This window comes from Brienomyrus brachyistius, unplaced genomic scaffold, assembly GCF_023856365.1.
Source record: "Brienomyrus brachyistius isolate T26 unplaced genomic scaffold, BBRACH_0.4 scaffold110, whole genome shotgun sequence".
Classification (NCBI taxonomy): Eukaryota; Metazoa; Chordata; class Actinopteri; order Osteoglossiformes; family Mormyridae; genus Brienomyrus; species Brienomyrus brachyistius.
The window spans coordinates 320,122-341,779 of NW_026042385.1; the positions used below are offsets into that span (position 1 = coordinate 320,122).

At 47.5% G+C, this 21,658-nt stretch overlaps 1 protein-coding gene across 2 annotated transcripts; it reads left to right on the top strand.

Annotated features, from left to right (window-relative positions):
- Positions 1-1,888: 1,888 nt before the first annotated feature.
- fbxl16 (F-box and leucine-rich repeat protein 16) lies at positions 1,889-21,118 on the top strand. 2 transcript variants are annotated; one of them, XM_049004541.1, is made up of 6 exons: positions 1,889-2,002; positions 10,785-11,438; positions 14,111-14,619; positions 14,712-14,796; positions 15,031-15,094; positions 16,570-21,118. In XM_049004541.1, the coding sequence occupies exons 2-6, from the start codon at positions 10,791-10,793 to the stop codon at positions 16,716-16,718; spliced, it is 1,455 nt and encodes a 484-aa protein (XP_048860498.1). In that variant the 5' UTR covers positions 1,889-2,002; positions 10,785-10,790; the 3' UTR covers positions 16,719-21,118. The 2 variants fall into 2 exon arrangements, with proteins under 2 accessions (XP_048860498.1, XP_048860497.1); XM_049004540.1 differs by having other exon boundaries at positions 1,919-2,878.
- The last annotated feature ends 540 nt before the right edge of the window (positions 21,119-21,658 follow it).

Sequence of the window (21,658 nt, forward strand, 5' to 3'; positions counted from 1 at the left end):
TGGCACTACCATTGGTGGAAGGGTCAGGGGCGGGGCACTGCATACTCTGACTGCTGCCATTGGTGGAGAGATTGGGGGAGAGGTGGGGCTTCGTGGTCCGTATGAATGAAAAGGAGGGGGTTGGCGAGGGGGGAGTGAGATGAAGAGCGATGGCGCTCTGCCTTCATCAGTTTCAGCTGCTCCCGGATGACTGTGCACCTCCTGTGTTTGTGTGTGGATGGTGTGTGTATGTATGTCCAGCCAATGCTGTGTGAGTTTGTATATATGCGTGATTGCGCATGTCTGTTAGACTGATTGGAAGGGTGTCTGCCTCCTCAACCAGCAATCTGGGGCAGGCGTGGGTCACATGACCTCAGAGGGGACATATGCACAGAGAGCTCTTTGACAGTGTTGTGGGGGGGAGAGATCACACAGGTCACAGACAGGGTGGGGGCGGGTGTCTGGGAACGCAGCTCCCGGGGGTGATCGGGACACCATATCGAGATGTGCGCGTTATCTGCAGTCACATGGACTCCATACCCACCCCCGCCAAAGACAGATGCCGGTCCTCCCTGTCCAATGGGTCTGCTGATATTTCCCTATTAAATGACCTGCTGGGGGCAGGGGGGGTGGTTCTCTCTGCTGTCCCCCACCCTCATCTAAACTGTAACTAATCAAATGATCCCTCTCCCGAGGACTCATCTCCTAATTAATTATCTTAAAAGAGCACCGTGAGCACTGGAGCGGTGGGGAGTGTCCAAACGGGCCGTTAGTCAGGGCCCCCGTTTACGGGTCTGACGACACCCCTGGGTCTGAGCTGGGCCAGCACACACGCATTCCATATACACAGTTACTTGGCAACCAGACAGAGTCACCACGAGACACCCATTGCAAAGAAGGCTTGTCTCCATGGAAACAGCTGGGGCTGAGTCATTGGCGATTCGGCGGGTCCTTGTGGAGGCGAGCTGATTGGCTCGTGGGCGGATGTGCTGCTGTGTCACTTGGGTGTTACAACGCAACCCTAGCATGGTTCCTTGCCCCTGATCTGGAGCGGATCTGCCAAGGTGATGGACACCCTCGCCCTTCCATGCATTACAGTTCTGTGCTGCTGCAGAGGCCGTTAGTCCCTGTGTGGTGTCACCCAGGTGAGAAGGTGTAATTCTCCTGGTTTAATTTGGTGTCCTGTGGAGGGCGCTGTTGCTCTCACCTACTCCAGCAACACACAGTGGCTTAAGGTGATCGTCGGAAAAGTTACTAACAGCGTCCCGTGGCAAAGCTTCTGTGATATAAAATTAAAACTGGGTCTGAATAATATTTTCAACAACACGTGAGTCTCATATGAACAGGTACGTAAGGTCTGAACCCCCCACCCAGAGGGGTGTCCCCGTTTCCCCAGTAGGAAAAATCTACCGAGGGGGATCTATCGGTATAGCTGCCGAGAGTCCCCGAAATTTATTTCTGTCTATGAGCCTGCATATGTAGATGCAGATGCAGGCTTCACATGTTTTGTGAATGAGGTACAACGCGGCGCCATTTTGCCAAAAGCGTCCTCATTCGCTTGATATAGGGTTCCCCCACTTACGGAGACGTGTCGCTACGCGCGTACAGACAAAGGGCGTCCTTAAACTAATGGAGTAATAATTGAGAAATGCTATCATCCCCACCCCCAGCATACAAACGGTCCCGGTCCATTATGAATAATTGACAAAGTGCAGTTCTTCTTCCCTCAAAAAAATCTTTTTCATTATTTATGCAGCAGGACTGAGAGCGTGATCCTAATAGGCGTATAGGATTTCTCAGTGTTGTGCTGCCTCGCCCGATGAGGATGGGGGAGGAGAGGGAACAGACTGCGTGGTTATAAATAGAAAGTCTCCCCCCCCTCCAGGCTCGCTGCGCAGCGCACCGCACCGCCGGCAGAGGCAGCGCCGGCACCCGGGTACAGGCGCCCGTCTATCGGCTCCGGTGTGAAGTGATCAACGGTCATGACAAGCGTGTCACCTCCTTCTTCATCATTTGCTCCAAAGTACGTCAACGTGCAAACCATTTCGGCGGAATAGCTCACCATATGCCTTGGATTTCGCGGGATTCATTCGGACGTTTTGCTCAGCGGATCAGTCGTATGAACGCGGTGTAATTAAAACGGATAAACAAATAGAGCCGAAACGTGTGAGTTAGAGTCCACTGTCATAAATGTAAAGCCCCCTATAAACATACAGGAGCCCACCAATCCTCTATAATAGTAATGCTTTTTGAAATCTCGTTTACCTGTGAAACACCGCTCGAATAACGTTGTGGGGGTTCATTCCTTTGGGAAAGCACGTCCCCTCCGTTGTAAGGAGCATGCAGAAAAAAAGTAATGTAATGTTTGTGTTGATAAGATAAACAGGGGTGACTAATTGTTTGTTCTCATCTTTGGCGGCGTTAAAAAGAGATGCGTAAGAGAAGTGGATATTGGATTATATAATGCTGGGGCACGGCTGTTTTGTGCTCAGCGCTTTAAAAAAAGATTGCAACTGGATGCTTAACAGCCTTCAGGCATGCATTATTAATATTAATGCTCGTATCTCTTTAAGTGGCTTCGCTCCGTTTGCGAGCCTGTGACTGTGCGGGGAGGAGGCGAGCTTTGTGCGGCGCACCATTCAATGAGACCCAAGCGCACTCCCGTTATTTCGTTTTCCGTGCCGTATCCGACATCTTATACATAAACGCCCATTTTCCCTTCATAGTTGGCAGGATACGCCGCTCCGCAGCCACCCGGTGCCTGGGGGAAATAACGGGCTAAATCCTTTTATTGTTATTTATTTGCTGGCGCTTTTGCGTTATTGGAAACGTGATCGGACCTGGCTGATCGATCGAGCCCATCATGGATTAACACACGCATAGACGGCGCAAATAAAAGGTAAGGCGTCCCTCCCTCTCTTTAAACGCATGCCCACCGGGCGGCGTCCGTATAACCGATCAGCTTTATAGATGGTCGGTTTTACAGGGGGCATTGGTGGCATAACGAGATGCGAGTGAGAAACGGGGAGAACCGGAATCACCGATCCGACGGGATCGTAGCGGGCTTTTGGTGCGGCTTTGCAGTGTATTCAACCCATACAACATCCGCCTATCTTGAGCAAGGTCGCAGGGGGTCTTGGAGCCTTTCCCAGGCAGAAATGGCAATAGGCAGGGTACAGCCTGGACGGGATGCCCGTCCAACGCGAGGCACATGCATGTACAACCATATATTACGGGCAGATTAGTCTTAACTGTGTGTCTGCGCAATGAAACCATGAAATGTCATGAAAACCCCAGATATACTGAGCGGAGACGGGACTCGAACCCTTAACCCTCACGGCGTGAAGCCACCGTGTCGCCCGCTTACCTTGCATATTTCCCTGCAATAATCCCTATACGAGATAAATGGACGTCTGTAATAATGCATATATTACGTGGCCATCTGTTTAGCGCCAATGATGTAACCTTTCTTATGCGTTGAACATGCCGCATTGGTATACTTTACATGGGAGCCCGGCATGAATGTAATGGTTGTTTTGTTTGTAAACACTGCTGAACAAGACATATGTAATTGCTTAAGGTTTACACAGGGAAAAGATGGGATTGCGTCGATTTAAAAGTAATGGGGCAGATTCTTCCTTTATTCTAAGTAGGCTATTGACGCTGGATTTTGGGCCAAACTCATGGGAAATGTAGTGAGCAAAAAAAACTCATGAGCTAATACCAGCAATCCCAGAACATGTTCATCTCACGTTTCTTTGATCACACTGGACTTCTGAGGAATTCTGGCGGCATCATTGCCACTCCCTGAGCCGCCCAGTTTATGTAACACCAAACAAAATGTTTCTGACCATCCTGTCATCTAACGGTGGTGGGAGTCGCTCCTGACAGCCGCCGTCTGCCCTCTTCGAGGGGCGCGAGGATTCCCTTTCTCCAAAGCCCACGAGACGCATCGGTTGTCCCGGGATAATTCTATCCCCAGCTTTCCAGCAGCTTCGGGGAAACACGGGAGTGATACCCTTTCGAATCTTAAGGAGACAAATCACCGTGAGAGCCGTGCGTACGGGGGAAAGAGATCTAGGTGATGACACGTGACAGATGAGGTGTCACCCTCAGCTCACACCTGAATGGCTGACAAAATGGCACTTTGTAAATTGCCACTATTTCATACCGCAATTAATGACTTTTTGTTTGAGCAGGAACTGTAATTCTAAAGCATTTACAGCATTTACAGTTTACCCGCATTAATAACAATAACAGTAATTACGATTTAAGGAAACAGTTTTAATCGTTCAGTTTGCGTCATTTCTTTTCGTTTGTTGTTGGTCTCTGTGTGGGATTATTTCTTCTGTCATCGGAATTGCGATAATAGTAGATTGTTCAGTTGGTTTAGTCTGTGGTGGGGATCACTGGTATACCTGATGACTCAAGCCTTCATGGTTTGATGAGTTACATCACAAACCTGGTAGATCACATGACCATGGCACTGGCCAATAGCAACCTCCCTAGTGAATCTGAGAATCTGCGAGCTGAATTGGACTCATTCTGCACAGCTAGTGAATCCAAACACAGAAGCATGGAGTTAGTCATCTAAGTGTGATTGTAAGACCCAGAGAAATCATTGGCTGCTGGAAGCTGAGGATGATGTGGTGTCACAGGTCGTCTCTGTCACTCTAGTGCTGTGTGGGCCTGCTTCATGGAGTCTGATTCTGCCCCCTCGAGTATAATGCTGATTGTTCCTAAGCATCTGGCTCTAACATGAGCGTCATGGCTTGGTGAGCTCTGTTGCTCCTTTGTTCTCCTGTGTGTTTTCATGCCATGGAGAAGGGGGTGTCACTCCTACAGGCCCCTTCTGGGTGGGGGGGGGGAGCAGACTGTGGCCCATCCGGCAGCTTCAGGATCTGTGGCCCATCCAGCAGCTTCAGGAGCTGTGGCCCAGGCAGCAGCTTCAGGATCTTTGTCCCATTCAGCAGCTTCAGGATCTGTGGCCCAGGCAGCAGCTTCAGGTTCTGTGGCCCATCCAGCAGCTTCAGGATCTGTGGCCCATCCAGCAGCTTCAGGATCTGTGTCCCATTCAGCAGCTTCAGGATCTGTGGCCCATCCAGCAGCTTCAGGATCTGTGGCACAGGCAGCAGCTTCAGGTTCTGTGTCCCATTCAGCAGCTTCAGGATCTGTGGCCCATCCAGCAGCTTCAGGATCTGTGTCCCATTCAGCAGCTTCAGGATCTTTGTCCCATTCAGCAGCTTCAGGATCTGTGGCCCAGGCAGCAGCTTAAGATTCTGTGGCCCATCCGGCAGCTTCAGGATCTGTGGCCCAATCGGCAGCTTCAGGATCTGTGGCCCATTCGGCAGCTTCAGGATCTGTGGCCTATTCGGCAGCTTCAGGATCTGTGACCCATCTGGCAGCTTCAGGATCTGTGGCCCATCCGGCAGCTTCTGGATCTGTGGCCCATCCGGCAGCTTCAGGATCTGTGGCCTATCCGGCAGCTTCAGGATCTGTGGCCCATCCGGCAGCTTCAGGATCTGTGGCCCAGGCAGCAGCTTCTGGTTCTGTGGTCCATTCAACAAATTCAGGATCTGTGGCCCATCCAGCAGCTTCAGGATCTGTGGCCCATCCAGCAGCTTCAGGTTCTGTGGTCCATTCAGCAGCTTCTGGTTCTGTGGTCCATTCAACAAATTCAAGATCTGTGGTCCATTCAGCAGCTTCTGGTTCTGTGGTCCATTCAAGGTCTTAAGGATCTGTGTCCCATTCAGCAGCTTCAGGATCAGTGTCCCATTCAAGGTCTTAAGGATCAGTGTCCCATTCAGCAGCTTCAGGAGGCTTCTATTAGTGTTTTTTGGAGCAGATTGATCTTCATCCTTTTCCAATCTTTTTCTGGTTAGTAATCACAGGACTGCTTCCATTTTCATTTTATCGTTCCCATTCTTATGCATAGGCTGCATGGTGGCTCAGTGGGATGCACTGTTACTGCATGGGCTCTGGGTCTAAGTCCTGCTTCGCTCAGCGTGAGTGCAGTTTGCATTTCTCCCTGAGTCACATGGATGTGAGGCAGTGACTTATAAATAAGTTTTATGCACCACTTGTGTCTATAAATGGTCAATGTATTTAAACTAAACAAAAGTGACCCAGTGAAGTGTGAGCGAATGTGAGACTAGTGACAGACCGACGCGCCTAGACTGATCTCAGGTCAGTTCGCAGAAGCATGCTGACTCAAAGGTCTGTCACACTGCTTATTTCCAGCCACCGAAAGTGAAAAGTGAAAGCTGGGGAATTTTAATCATCCGGCAGCCAACGACGGGTCATTTCTAACCCTGACTAGGATAAGTGGTTGTAAGATGGATGGATGATGGATTGATGATAGTGTTTAAGACTTAAAACGGTTACATGTCCCAGGGCAGGTTTCTATCACACATTCCTAGTAAGCAGTAATTATAGACGGTTATCATAAGAAGTTAGATGGTTAGCTGCTGGTTCCTGAAGTTCAGGAAGTCGGGAGGAAGTTGAAAACTGGAATAATGTGAATCTTAGCTTTGGTTGATCAGTAAATGTCACACTGTAGATGGTCTGTGGTTGGTCTTCTGCAGTTGTAACCAGGGAAACAGCCATCAGGAACAGTTCAGGTGTGGGTGCTGAAGTCCAGCCGGGGTGGGGGGGGGCATGCACTCCTGGTCTCCTGGTGTCCCCTCACCATCTCAGTTTGACATGGCATGATGTCGTGCGTTGTACCCATCTGAGGTTCAGCCATGAACCGTCACCACCCCTCTGATTGGCTGCTTATTCCTAGCTCACAAATGAATGCTACTCCTGGGCATTAAAATACTACTTTAATGTTTGATCTGTTTTTGACACATTTATTTCCCTTTTCTTTGCTAAGTCGAGCACAAGGCTGCTCAAAATCAAATGGCATCTGCAGGATCTAGCAGCAAAGTTCTGTTACCGTAACTGTTGACTTGTCATCCATAAGCCTCTTTGGGGAAAAACATCTGCAGAAGCTGTTAATGTTAATGTTTTTTCCCCCAAAATGATGAATATGCATTGAAGACTCATAAATTTGCAGGTGTGATTGTTTTTTTTATCTGCTCATGGGAATTTTGTGGAAAATTTCCATTGTTGACCAAACAGCCATTAAGGTTGTGTTCCCAGACTCTGTCACAGAGTCACGGGATAAATCTTCCGAATGTTTACCCCAGACAGCCTGGGAGGGGGACCTGGGGCCTGTCCCAAGCAGCACGAGGTATGAGGCAGGCGAGGTACACCCTGGGTGGGATTTCATCAATCACAGGGCTTATACACACACACTACGGACATTTCGGAATTGACACTTAGCCTAAATGCATGTGTTGGGACTGCGGTCTAAAACCTAGAATACCAAAAAGAAAGAAACGTGCGTGACAGAAGGAGATCATGCAAACTCAATATGCAGAGTGTAGGTGGGATTTGAACCCACAACCCTGGCGGTGTGAGGCCATTGGGTCTCTGCATCACAGCCTGAATGATTGCCTTCATTTAACAAGGTTGCACCATAAAATTCCCAGAGCTGGATCTCGGTTTCAGTTTGACGGGTCAATATTTGCTTTAGTCATGTAATGGTTCGGTCGCCATGAGTCGCATAGCAACCAGCCGCGAACCCAGACACGTTTTCTACTCATTTTCCAGCTAGTTGGGCAGGAGGATAATCCAGCATTCAGCTCACCTTGCCATCATAATGCCTCTGACCACATATCATTCTCATTTTCATCTAGTTTTGAGAATATTTTTTTATGCTAAAGCTCATCGTTTGCTACAAACATTTATATCGATAAAAATATTAAACAAAAAGTTCCAGCTCATTCCATTAATTTTTTGTATTTCCTTTCCCGACAAGGTGCTTCAAGCCACTTAATAGAGAATTAGCTACTGGGACGGTGTCATCGACCACCTCCAGAACAGGGGTGAAAGGTGTGCCTATAATTGGAAGGTCGTCGGTTCCAATCCCAGGCTTGCGGAGTAATTCCACCATGGTGCCCCTGAGTAGGGGCCTTAACCCCAGTTGCTTCAGGGACTGTCTGACCTTCTTAGTCATATGTCATGTTGAATAAGAGCGTTTGCTAAAGGAATGGAATGTAAAAAGAGAAGAGAACTGTAATTCCCCCCCACACACACACACACCCCTCCGCCGCCCCTGGGATTGTAATCATGTCCCAGATCAATACCCCCTCTGCCAGGCATCGTGCAAGTCAGTGACGGCTGTGTGTGTGATAAGTGTGTAATTACCGTGTGGCCCTGTGAGGGCAGAATGCAGCTGTAGTAAAAACCATATACTGACATAAATACTGTAGATTTCCAGTCCAGACTAATGTCTCCCCACGAAAATGAGATCTGTTACCACGGTGACAGACTGACCCATAAAATGACTGATGAGCATGTCGCCCTGGTGACCTGGGAAGGTAGGGTTTACACATGACTGGGATTGGGATTATTAAATGGAATGATCAATAACGCATCATCAGGGCAGCATGAAGTTGAGGGGCAGCTTTTTCTGATAGCGCAGACACCCCCTTCCCCCACCCCCACCAGCACGCATTTCCTTTCGCTCATTAATCTCTGCGTCTCACGGTTTATCCGAGCGCCGTCTCTCGTGGGCAGAATAACGCAGCAGGACCGTGGGTTTGCGCTGTAGTGCGTTTTCACTCGCGGGGGGGGGGGGGGGCATTTCAGTATCTCTCCCAGTGCTTTTTCCTGCCTCTAAAAGCTAATACGTTCAGCGTGTGGGATGTTTGATGCACTGAACTTCTGCGTCTCTGAAGCGGTCTGTGCGTCCATGGCTGTTGTTTTGTGGGGGTGTAGGGTCTTCTGGGCTGTCGTTATGTGAATCCCTCACGTTTGCGAAGGTTCGTTTACAGAGACAGCTGCAATTGTGCTAGACAGGAGTCATATACAGTCCTATGAATAAACCTCAGTGTGATAGCAGTACACCAGCACTTAAGAGAAGCGCATTTCGCACGTTTGAGCGATTGGGATTGTTTGTTTATTAGCTACTCTGCAGGGCTGTTTGTTCTGTCCTGGTAAATAAAGCCACACTTTGTGACTTTCACTTCGGCCTCGCAAGCCAGTGGAGCGTGTCGTAATGTCACGCCGCGCCCTCTGGTGGAAATGACGCGTTGGCCGATCCGCGGGTTGCCAGGAGACGAGAGAGCGCAGGTGATGCGGAGCGAGAGGAGCCGGGTGTCGCCTCCCCTGCAGGACGTACCGGCGCCTGACAGTTGATCCTGAAGGTGCCGAAGGATGCCTGACATCTGAGGAACAGAACGCCTTTAAGGGGCGAGACACTGGCGGGGTTTTTGGAGGATGCGACTTATTGTTAATAACTGCGCAGTGTGAAAAAGATGCTTGTTCATTAGAAGGGACTGACTTCAAAATCCAGCCACCTAAACATAAAAGATGCTCCTTCATGTTCTTTGGTTGAAACGCATTTCTTCACCAAACTCTCCATCATGAAAAAACTGGTCCTGATTTCTTGGCTCCCTTTAATTTAACATGATCTAAATTTAGTATATATTGAAAGATATATGTGTCTCTGCACTGGCCTGGCACCCTGTCCTGTGTTCTTCGCTACCTTGTGCCCATGGCTTCCAGGATACACCCCAGACCCTCAAGGACCCTGCGGAGGTCAAGGGGGTATGGAAAATGCATCACCTCGTTACAGATTTCCGTTTTGTGTTGTTTGGGCTCCGTACCACAATCATACGGGATAACAGTGGACGCGACACCAGCGCCCAGACTGAAGGGACACTGAATCTTTTCTCAGGTCCAGAGAGTTGGCATCCCCAGGCTGGTATCTGTTTAGCAGACCGGGCCAAACCTTCCCAGCACCTCGGTGCCGCTTCAGAATTCTGTTACCTTGGCAACAGCAATGCACAGGCTGGTTATGACCAGAGTGGACTTTGGTTTAGTTATACAAGGTTTGTGCTTTTTACTGGGGAGCACTTGAAACGAAAGAAGTACTGAAGCATGAGTAGTTCAGCTGGATTTTATGTAGTGCTTGTCATGCCCAATACCCTGTCCACTGTTGGAAGATGGATGGATGCATGGATGGATGGATGGATGGTAATTGTAGTTTTTTTTTGGTAGCAGTGAGACAGATTCATCACATACATGTCTTCGTTTAATTAAATGTCCAAGTCATTTGGTAGGAAAATGAAATGGAACAGGCTGATCATAATGGCCACACCCAAAAGCGTCCAGGACCGTCGCTCTTTAAACAGCAAGACAATGTTTGAAAATGTTCAGGTCTATGAAACGTCATAATGTGATCGATGGAAAGTCATCAGAAATCAGCAGATTATATAAAGAAATACATTAATTCATTAACAGTAACATAAGATGTGTACCTCAAATAATACATTATTCCAGTTATGTATTCGGTTACAACGAACGTCACGCCCTTGCAAGTTCCGATTCTTTCATGAGAAAATGAACGTGCCTCTTCCGATTATTTTTATAATGGCTGTTTTTTTTTTTTTTTTGCTCATGTGTGCTGCCACCGTGTGGAGAAAATTAGGAATTGCAATCATAGGAATTTGTAATGCTTATAAGCAGGACCAGTCTGCTTAGGAGTGTGGAACTTATCACACTCCTATGAACATAATGCTTGAATCGTTTTGTAATGAACTGAGTATTAATAAAAATGTGGACTGCAGTTCCTGTAAATTATGCTTTTGGGCTAAAAATGCTAATGGTAATTGATTATTGTTTTTATTATTGTGTAACAATGTTAACCTTGATTCCTGTCACTAACAGAGATGCTCTTTCTGCCCCCCCTCCAGTTCCAGATGCTGAACATGTCCACCCCCAGTGAGCTCAAATCTGCCTGTGTGACGAGGAACGGCATGGTAAAACTGCCCCCCCAACCCAACGGCCTGGGCTCTGCTAGCATCACCAAGGGCACCCCTGCCGCCAAGAATCGCCTGTGCCAGTCCTCCTCTGCGGTGCCCACCATCCTGCCCCCACCCAGCCTGCCCTACCGCATGGAGCCCCCACCGATGGCAGCCTCCTTGCTGGGACCGGACCTTTCGGAGCGCCCCCACCAGCTCCGCAAGTTCCCCAGACCCACCCCCCAGGAGTGGCAGCTGGCACTGGATGAGAAGGTCCTGGACCGGTTGCTGTGGTACTTCACCACAGCCGAGAAGTGTATTCTGGCCCAGGTGTGCAAAACCTGGCGCAAGGTTCTGTACCAGCCGAAGTTCTGGGAGGGGGTTTCACCTGTGCTTCACTCCAAGGAGCTCTACAACCAGCTGCCAGGGGGTGATAAGGAGTTCATCAACCTGCAGACATTTGCCCTCCGCGGGTTTCAGGCCTTCTGCCTGGTGGGCGTCTCCGACCTGGATATTTGCGAGTTCATCGACAACTACCCGCTGTCCAAGAAGGGCGTCAGGTCCGTCAGCCTCAAGAGGTCCACCATCACAGACGCGGGGCTGGAGGTAACTGTCTGATGGTGTCTTTTATGGGCACCTCCTGAAGGTCTGGTATATTTGTCAAGGTTTCCTCTATGTGTCCATTGTGAGCTAGGTAGGCCTCATCACTGTCATGTGCTGGATGGTCTTACCTTTCTGTTTTGGTTATTCTACCCTCCCAGTTCCCGTATGAGACACATAAAGGGATCAGAGACATGTATAACGTAACGCCCTAAGATGTTAAAGATAATGTCTGATGCTGTGACATCTACTACTAATAATAATGCTAATATCGCTAATAGATACCACTATTTGGGACCTTTGATGCTGTGCTAAGAAGGCTTGTGTCAGAGTGTCCTTCTACCCTCAAACTGAGATGGGCTTCCCTGAACTTGCCTTAACAACTCATAACAAGAGACACAGTTTCACTTAAAGCTCTGTTACCTTGTGACGCTAGCAGGTTTGCCCATGTGTTTGAACTGGATAATAACTTGAGGGCATGGCAGTAACCATAAATGAAATGGCCAGCCTTGTAATTTGCTGAAGAGCTGACATTTTTTGGATCAAGCCTTTTTTAGGCCTTTGACCAAACAGGACTGTGAGCTGCGTGACCTGTTTCAGTTTCCCGTGGTATAGACGCTGTTATTCCCTATACTTTGGGATGTGCATCAACTGCCAGAATTCTTCTCCACAGCTTCCAAAAGAGGTGTGTTAGACTATGAATATACAGCAGCAGCTATTTCCCTTTAAATCAGGGAATGGGCAGGGAACAGGATACCACAGTAGAATGTGACCACCCTGCAGGTGCCTCAAGGATCAGTATTAGGTCCATTACTTTTTGTAATCTACACGAACATTCTATGTTCCAGCATGTTAACCCTCTTGGGAGTTTTACTTACACAAAACTGTTCTAAGGGCAGAAAGAAAACGGATTGGTTCACAGAGACAACCAATCAGATTATAGAGGAAGTGAGTCTAAGAAACTAGAGGAGGCGGGACCACATCTGATTGGTTGGACTCACCTCCCCTGCAAGTCCAAAATGTTCATGAGTACAGTGATGACCCAACATGACTCAAAATTAAATAAGCATATTAATTCATGTTGATTTATACTGTAAATCATAGATACAGTTCCGTAAATTAAACAAAGCATTTAATCTAATATTATTACACTGCAAAGGTGATTTTATCATTTAAAGTTTTTTAAAGTCAGTTAATCAAATACAATTAAAATATACCGTAAGAGAAATGCATAGTATTTCCAGTAATTTGCTTTATATAGTAATGTGATGCGTTGGTATATAAACTTGTGTAATTAAAAAAATAATAATAATTCCCATTACATATTTTTTCTGATGACATTGTCACTAGAGGTTAATCATATCCAGGCTCCGTCCTTGACAACAAACAAAACAAATGAGGTCGTTTCAGGAGTTTAAAAAACAGCCCCAGATAATGCCCCTGTCTTTATATGACAAGAATAAATCCATGCAGTCATGGGGGAAGGGGATTTCCTGAGTTTTGAGGGTCATTTCTTTTAGTTAAGGACAGAGATTCTTGCAGTGAAATATACCCTCATAAATAATCAGCGTGCCTCTCAGCCAGGTCACAATGCCGAATTTCCCCAGACCGTTTTTCTGAAGCTGCGAGAGGACAAACCGCATCATGCTGAAGGAGAATCAGCCGGAAAGCAGTCTGCCTGAAACATCTTTCAGGCCATGGTGCTGGAATGGGAACCGGCTGAGTGCTTGTTGGTATCAGCCAAAGTAAAGGGCCTCAGATATGCTGGATTGACGGCAGGATTTTCTTGCTTTTGAGGCAGAGCTGTGGCCTCACACTGTTTGGCAATAGGCCCACGTTAGGAATGAGGTCACTGATGGGTGTTGTGTCATAGCCCCATCCACCATGGGGCTCTGAGCTATATTCCTCCTGACCTCCTGTATCTGTGGGCCCAAAGCTCCAATCGTAAAGTCATTTTAGCCTCCCCGCTGTTTGTTTGGTGAATTTTTCTGCATCCTCATCAGCTGCCATGTTGGTGAATTCCAATCTTTCATCTCTGTCCTTTTCCTGGTGCCGCTGGGGTGGGGTTCACTTCCTGTTCGCGTGTAACCTTGGCTAACGAGTAGAATCCGATGATCGGAGGTAGCTAGCTGGTTACCACAGAGTTGCAAACTTTAGTTGGCTGGCTGGTGTGAGATTTTCAATTCGAGACCAAGTCTTCACACTCATTAACATGTATGTAGCACTTTCATTACCTTATAAGTCGTCTGGAGGGTTTGCAAACTACCCCCAACGCTTTTGACCCTAATTTTAGGTTTATAATGGGATAAATATAGATTTGCCGTAAGATTTCTTGCATGAGCGTGAGAGTCTGAAAGCGGGAGTGTCACAACAGATGCGTGAGAGTTGGCCACCCTGTGTTAGCAGAACATGGTGCTTCAGTATCTCCTAAATAAGGAACATGTTTATTTAACACTTAGTTAACTGACTGTCTGTGGCCTTCTTTTGAATAGTGATAAATACTGCTGCTGCCTAGGGGGGGTTAGGCTGTGGCCCATGGAGTAGGAAGAAGCGGAGAGGCTGTTGTCGAGCTGGTGTTTGTTAGCTTCTGCTAAATGCATGTCTGCTTGCTGCGACAAAGCTTGCTTGTTTTCAGCTTTTTTGGTGAGCAGTTACGGTGACCCTGGCGCCCCCTTCAGGTGATGCTGGAGCAGATGCAGGGCCTGAGGCACCTGGAGCTGTCGGGCTGTAACGACTTCACGGAGGCAGGCCTCTGGTCCAGCCTGAACGCACGCCTCACCTCCCTGAGCGTCAGCGACTGCATCAACGTGGCGGATGATGCCGTGGCCGCCGTCTCGCAGCTCCTGCCCAACCTTTCGGAGCTGAGCCTGCAGGCGTACCACGTGACCGACACGGCCATGGCCTACTTCACGGCCAGGCAGGGCACCGCCACGCACACGCTGCGCCTGCACTCCTGCTGGGAGATCACCAACCACGGCGTGGTAAACATGGTGCACAGCCTGCCCAACCTGACGGAGCTCAGCCTGTCCGGCTGCTCCAAGATCACCGACGACGGCGTGGAGCTGGTGGCCGAGAACCTGCGCAAGCTGCGCAGCCTGGACCTGTCCTGGTGCCCCCGCATCACCGACGTGGCGCTGGAGTTCATCGCCTGCGACCTGCATCGGCTGGAGGAGCTAGTGCTGGACCGGTGAGTCACCCCCGTGGGCCGGACCCGGGCGGTCTCGCGAACCCGACTCGAGGATCACGGCCTGCCTAGACCCTGCGTTCCCCTCCCCGCAGGTGCGTCCGGATCACCGACACTGGCCTGGGGTACCTGTCCACGATGTCCTCCTTACGCAGCCTCTACCTGCGGTGGTGCTGCCAGGTATGCTGTGGTGTAACTACATCGCTGTCTAGGTGGAGGTGGGGAGACGATTCGCTGTCCCTTGTGTCTTTTTACCGGTCAATTAAAACTGGGTTCTGTCATCACAGGCCCGACCCGGATCCCCAATCCTACCCTTTCCTAAATCCCGACACCCATCTTGTGGTTTGATCCTGCTGTACTGCTGCTTTCTTAAATCCATCCCCGAACTCGCTGACGTTCCGTCTCCCCTCGCAGGTGCAGGATTTTGGGCTGCAGCACCTGCTTGGCATGAGGAACCTGCGGCTGCTGTCCCTGGCAGGTGAGACCCGGATCCGGGCCTCGGAGTCGTACGCCGGTCATGGGGTGTCCCTCCCCATCTGTGGCTGCTTCTCATTTTGGCTTCTTGCCACAAATTTTGTACCGGATCTATTCTTGAAAAATCAAAAATCCAACATGTGATGCTCACAGAAAGTCTTGGCATATTTGCTTATATCGGTAAAAACGTATCACATTTATTGGTTTTATAATAAGAATTATTACTTCATTCATTTGTCCACAAAAATATATCACTTTTAAAACACAAAATGGAGTAGTAGTGATAAATCAAAATCCAAATTATTGCTCTAAATGAGCTAGTCTGAGTTTAAAAAATTCCTTGACGAATAGTTTCAGTGGGTTTCAGTGAGTAGTTTCAGTGGGTTTCAGTGAGTAGTTTCAGTAAGTAGTTTCAGTGGGTTTCAGTGAGTAGTTTCAGTGAGTAGTTTCAGTGAGTAGTTTCAGTGAGTAGTTTCAGTGGGTTTCAGTGAGTAGTTTCAGTGAGTAGTTTCAGTGAGTAGTTTCAGTGGGTTTGAGTGAGTAGTTTCAGTGAGTAGTTTCAGTGAGTAGTTTCAGTGGGTTTGAGTGAGTAGTTTCAGTGAGTAGTTTCAGTGAGTAGTTTCAGTTTGCCACAACATAAAACATCAAACATTTGTGTCCAGTGTCCCGTTGGGAGTCACGGGCTACAACTGCAATTAATAGAAAAATGGCGAAAACAGAACTGAATGGTTCAATCACTAAAATTGACAGTTAATGAAAAGAAATTGGTGACACTTGAGATGACAGTAGTAACTCAGTAACTACCGAAATACAAATAATGAACAAATTATGAATGAATATAGTCGCTAAATGAGATAAAAGAGGGGCGGCATGGTGGTTAGCACTGTTGCCTCACACCTATGGAACCCGGGTTCGGGTCTCCGCCTGGGTTACATGTGTGTGGAGTTTGCATGTTCTCCCCATGTCGTCGTGGGGTTTCCTCCGGGTACTCCGGTTTCCCCCCACAGTCCAAAGACATGCTGAGGCTAATTGGACTTGCTAAATTGCCCATAGGAATGAGTGTGTGAGTGAATGGTGTGTTAGTCTGCTCAGTAGTTCCTTCAATGGTTCCTTAGTCGTTCACAAAGGATTACAGAATTAACAGACACAGTAACAAATATAGTAACTGCTTGGGTTAAAAGTTGCACCATGATTCATTAACGATGAACAAACATGGCATCAGTTTGTAACCAACACTTAGCTTGTGATTAATTAATCGATAAGTAATAGCATAATACTACATTATTTGTGTCTCCAAGTAAAATGTGACCAAGAAAATGTCTGTGCGGAAGATATGTGTAGATATGTTACATACACTGCTTGTCAATTGACTTTTGTTTTTAAACAAATAAATTTGCAACATTTTTACAATATTAAACAAAACTTTCCATGAGAACTGTATATAGTACATATGTGTCTATGCTCTTTCCGTTACCTTAGGCTGCCCCCTGCTGACCACCACCGGACTGTCGGGCCTGATTCAGCTCCTGGACCTGGAGGAGCTGGAGCTGACCAACTGCCCAGGTGCCACCGCTGAGCTCTTCAAGTACTTCTCCCAACACCTGCCGCGCTGCATGGTCATCGAGTAGCAGAGGGGGTGGGGGGGCAGGGCGCGGCACGCGCTCACCCACCGGAAAGCTTTCACTGCAAAAAAAACCGAACCCCGACTAACCTATTTCATCCAGAGCCTGAAAGGGATGTGAGAGAGAGGGGAGCGAGGAAGAGGGTGGCGTGGATGGCAGAGGTGAGGGCACGAGGGAGAGCCCCGGGCGGCCCGCCGAAGGGGAGCCGCTAGACGGAATCCGGCATGCAGGGCGCAGGGATTAACGCATCGCTCACATGACGACCGGGGCACGCCGCCGGTCAAATGTGGCGGAACCTTGTCTGCAGTGTGGTGCCACCCTGTGGTTTCGTAACATTTTTCGCAGGGAAGATGGTGCCTAGAGATTCCTGTGGCATCATCGTGGGGGTGGGGGGTGGGGGTCACGGACGTTTCCCATTTCCATGTCTTACTGTAAAACGCGAAAGGAAGCCGGAACTCGAAGAGCGAATTAACAGGCGACTCCATTCTGCGGCGAAGCTGCACGCCAACCTGCTCGTCGTCGTGGAGATTTTTTAACATTATTTTTTATATGTAATTATTTATTTACTTTTTTTGATGAACACAGCCAGATGACCATGAAATCTTGTTTTTTTTTTTTTTTGGAAGAAAAGGATATCTGAGCCAAGATATGGGTGCTAAACGTGGGGAGGATTTTAACAGAAGTTGGGCGGATGGGGGAGGGGAGTATTATTGACGGATTAATGACTGGATCGTATTTATGGTCATGAGGGCCTGTACATACAGCTATCTCTACGCCGAGCGTTATCTTTCTAATGTTCTCTTAAGCTGATTTTGACGTCATTTAACATGATATGGTTCGAGTCTTACCCACGATGCACTGTGTTTACTTTGGCCCATGTACGGTTACCAGCGTAAAATGGCGGCTTGAACAACGTGGCAGGGCTGAGGCCAGGCTAAGCGTGTGAGTGCCCCCAGTGGGGGGTGTTGGCGGGGGGGGGGGGTGGGCAGGGGAAGGAAGCACTCACTGGAGCAGCCCCAGGTTGATGATGAGGCTGCAGCTGTGCACAGACCGGCGTCCTGCTCGTTAACAGCAGGAGGCGCAAAGGTTGGAGATGACACCACCCCTGCTGAATGCCTGTTGGACACCGCTTCCTCTGTACCCCAGACCGCTCCAGCTCCCCTCTGACAGCAACTACCCCTGATCTGTTTCCCCTGTTTCTGCCCTTTTCCTTATCTGTCGTTTCTACCCCCTGTTGATGTCCGGTATCTCTGCTCCTTCGCGTTCATATTCCCCCCCTGTGTCGCCCTTTATTTCCAGGGACATCCGCGTTCAGCCCAGATTCCTCTGCCTCTATCACTTGGGCTATGTTTTTTTTTCTATATGCCCCCCCATCACATGGGGTGGAGGGATTACATGAGAGGTCAAGTTCAACAGATTCTCCCCACATATGACAAGGAACTCAGTGGGGGCCACGTTTACATTATCCTTCTGAACTTTGCCGGCCGGTGACAGAGTCCTCCTTCAGGGTTAATAAGGTCTGAAACACAGCTGCTGTGAAATAAACTATATATCAAATAAAAACATGCCGTTACTCTCAAACAGCTCATAGCTACTTCCGCTCTGAATGTACAGCTTTAACTTTTAAAAAGGGATCGCTATAACTTGCAAATATGTATTTATTTATTTACAGACTGATTTATGAATCATGTAAAAGACGTATGTCTTGACCACGGATATATTAAGGGTTCATACCGCCCCCTCGTGGTGGCAGTGGTTATAGGTTCATCACTCGGCTGTTAGAGTGTGCCAGTGTGGCTGTGGCTAATCCTTCCTTCGATTACTGCCGTGGGTAGACAAAAAGGCAGAACTCCAGGTGCATCCCATTTTGAAGTGACAGCTCAGCTTACACTGAGCGTCACCTTGGCTAACTCAAACACCTGTCTCGATGCTTATATTTTAAGCAATTAGTTTCTCTTTTTATTTGCTTGTTCGTGAGTCCGAGTGCGGTTGTCCAGAAACGTGCTTTCACGTACAAGAGCAGCTTCAAAAAGCGTAAGTTTAGCACAGTAGCGTTGCCTCATAGATTTCGGCGTGTTGATTAAGCTCCGGGTCGTTGTCAGGACTATATGCTGAGATTTTAAACTGATATGCTCGAAGCCTGTCGCTATGGTGCCAATGATATATGTGGGTGTTTTGAGTAGCACCATTGATTATTCAACAAATCGGAGTCCATTGTGAAGATATCGTTGCCTCAGGTCACTTATCAGAAGAGAAACAGATGGAGCTGGAGCTGGTCACGTGAGCAGAGGGGCCAGCGGTGGACAGATGCTGACAGCTGTGGTCCGTCACGGGCTCGGCCTGATTTGGCCGCTTTTCTACTTTACTAAGTACCGGGTGGCGTGATTTTGAGTCAGCACCAGCATCGCAATAGCTGTTATGCCCGTTGGACCGGAGGTGGTTTAAATGATTTGGACGGAGACCAAGAAAGTCATTTAATCCCGCATGCTTTGGAGACAAATCTGAACAACCGCACGCTTGCCAGCATGAGCAGTGTTTCAGGTATTTATTGCCTCCTGGTCTATTCACTGCGGGCAAAACTGGACTTGGGATCGAGACTTTAACTGGAGCCCAAACAGCAAACTTGCTATTCACCCAGATACATTCATGCGGAGGATATAGGCCTAAGTGAACCTGTTAATATTTCTTAGGGAGACACGGTGCATATTGACATATATAAATTGCTAACACGTGAAGAAAAAAAGATGACATTTACACTGACACAGGTTTTATAATTATTACGGGAATCTATGCTGCGCTTTTAAAATCATGCTCTGTTGTGCCGGTGACGGACGGGCGGAATGACAGCGCCAATTAATAACTCTTGTTACTATATTTGTAAGCCTGTCGGTACAGTGTTAAAATACTAAATTAACACAACATAAATTTGTTGCACCTGTTATGGTTGTTTTGTGCATAGGGAAAGGGCGATTAAAAGGCAGTATTAATGGGAAGTTCAAAAAGAAACGGGAATTCAATAGTGCAGAATTGCAAAATCGGCTTGTTCCTTAGTATTATAACCTTAAGACCTTTATCAGTTCCGACCTGTATTTCCAGAATTGTGTTCATTACCAATCATAGTCTATGGTAACAACAACAAATAAATTACAGTTTTAAAAATGAAAGAACTTGCACTCAATGGTTTGTGGTGAAATAACACCTGGAAAACCACTGTTCTTTATAAAGCACAGCTTAAACAGCACCATGGCAACGGGAGGAATAAGAAAGCATTAAATACAATTGCTCCAACGGGTTCGTTGTGGAAGGCGTGAAAACTTCTTCCAAGGTGAGCAGACAGGCATTAACAGTGCCATCTTCAATAGTGTATGCCACAAAAATAGTTTACATTGTTACATGTCTCACCTCTTTACAGAAAACGAGATGTAACAAATAGGCCTACAGAAGCCTCTAATACTGTAGAAGCTGGTAGGGACTTCATTGCATTGAAAGACGAACCTTAATAATGAGCAGTAAATAATAAGAGAAATGTGGTGTAATACTTGAAATCGAGCTGTTTGCGGGTTTTCTGTGAGATCCACAGGGGAGAAATAAAAAACAAACAGAAAAAACTTGTTATATACTGCTGTTTCACAATAGCTATGGATGCTCAAACGGTTAGCTGATTATATGTTAGGTCTATAATAGTTCTGTTGGCACGCTGACATAATGTCTAATGGCGCTTTTCCACTGGCATACAGGAACCGACCCGCACCCCAGCCGAACCGCGAAGACGGGACTTTAGCTACAGCCCGGTTCCAACTCGCTTCGGTTTTCCACTGCAGAAGGGTCGATTTGGTAAAGGCGTTGCTGGGTTTGCAGGGAGACAGTGAAGTCACGCGGCGTACATCATTTTTTACTATGTGTTAATTTCCAAATCTATCACATCTGTAAGAATCGCCGTGTTATAGTAACAAATGCTAGTTAACGGAATTAGAATTTCCTTATGTAAATTTGATTTACGAATCAATTCCGTTCAGCTGTTCTATAGTACTTTACGCCGTTTATTTCTTTCGGATAATACTTGCGCAGAACACCGTCATCTCCGTGCATTTCAGCCAATTAGATGGGTTTCTGCACAGGTGCTGGTGGGGTACTTTACGGTGGAAAACCGCCAGTTCGCGATAGGGCTGGGTCAAGGTTTGGTGGTAGTGGAAAAGCGCCAAAATATTCAAGCCGTCTTGCTTTAACGAGGACCTTATTTTCCCGTTATCTGTAAATATAGCAGTGTGATGAGCTTCATTTAACAGTAACACTGTTTGTTAATTTTATTATTCCATGGCTGCAGTGCCTTGTCAGACAAGCATTGTCGGTTTCAAATGGTCTGATTGCCGTTAGCACCATTTTAGTAAAAGATGTAAATAAAACAAGTCTGCCTTCTTGCGTTTTTCTTTATTTTGTATTCTGATACATATAACTTTTCCTTATTTTCTCTCAAGTTTTAATTGCGTTTGCATATGTTTTAAATTAGAATTTTTGATTCCACGGATTTAAAAATAAGTTTACATCATAATTCCACCATTATATATAGTTATATATCTACGAGCGTGCTTGTAGCATGACGTTTAACATTGCCGGTGTTTACCGGAAACGGTGTTTTGAGCCTCCGCGGCCGCCGTAATGCAGCTCATCAATCCTGCGTCACAGCGCGCTTTAATTAATCTATATAATGTGAAATGACTTGAATTTCACAAATAGAGGTAGCTGTGGGAATGGAGATGCGGCGCTGTATACTGCCGTCCTTAAGCATCTCCCCCCGGAGACTTTTGGCCCCCAGCATGCGCACAGTGGAGACACTCGTGTTCACCTGCAGGTAAGGCGACATTTGAACATTACTTATGCCCACTTTCCATGATTTGTACCAAGGGTTTCCCCTCCCTAATGCCGACTTCTGGCGGTGGTACGCAGCA

Excerpts from the sequence above, each read along its gene's own strand:
- fbxl16 (XM_049004541.1), top strand. The coding sequence starts at position 10,791 with ATGCTGAACATGTCCACCCCCAGTGAGCTCAAATCTGCCTGTGTGACG. Across the intron at positions 11,439-14,110 it reads TCACAGACGCGGGGCTGGAG|GTGATGCTGGAGCAGATGCA; the intron begins GTAACTGTCTGA and ends CGCCCCCTTCAG. Across the intron at positions 15,095-16,569 it reads GCGGCTGCTGTCCCTGGCAG|GCTGCCCCCTGCTGACCACC; the intron begins GTGAGACCCGGA and ends CCGTTACCTTAG.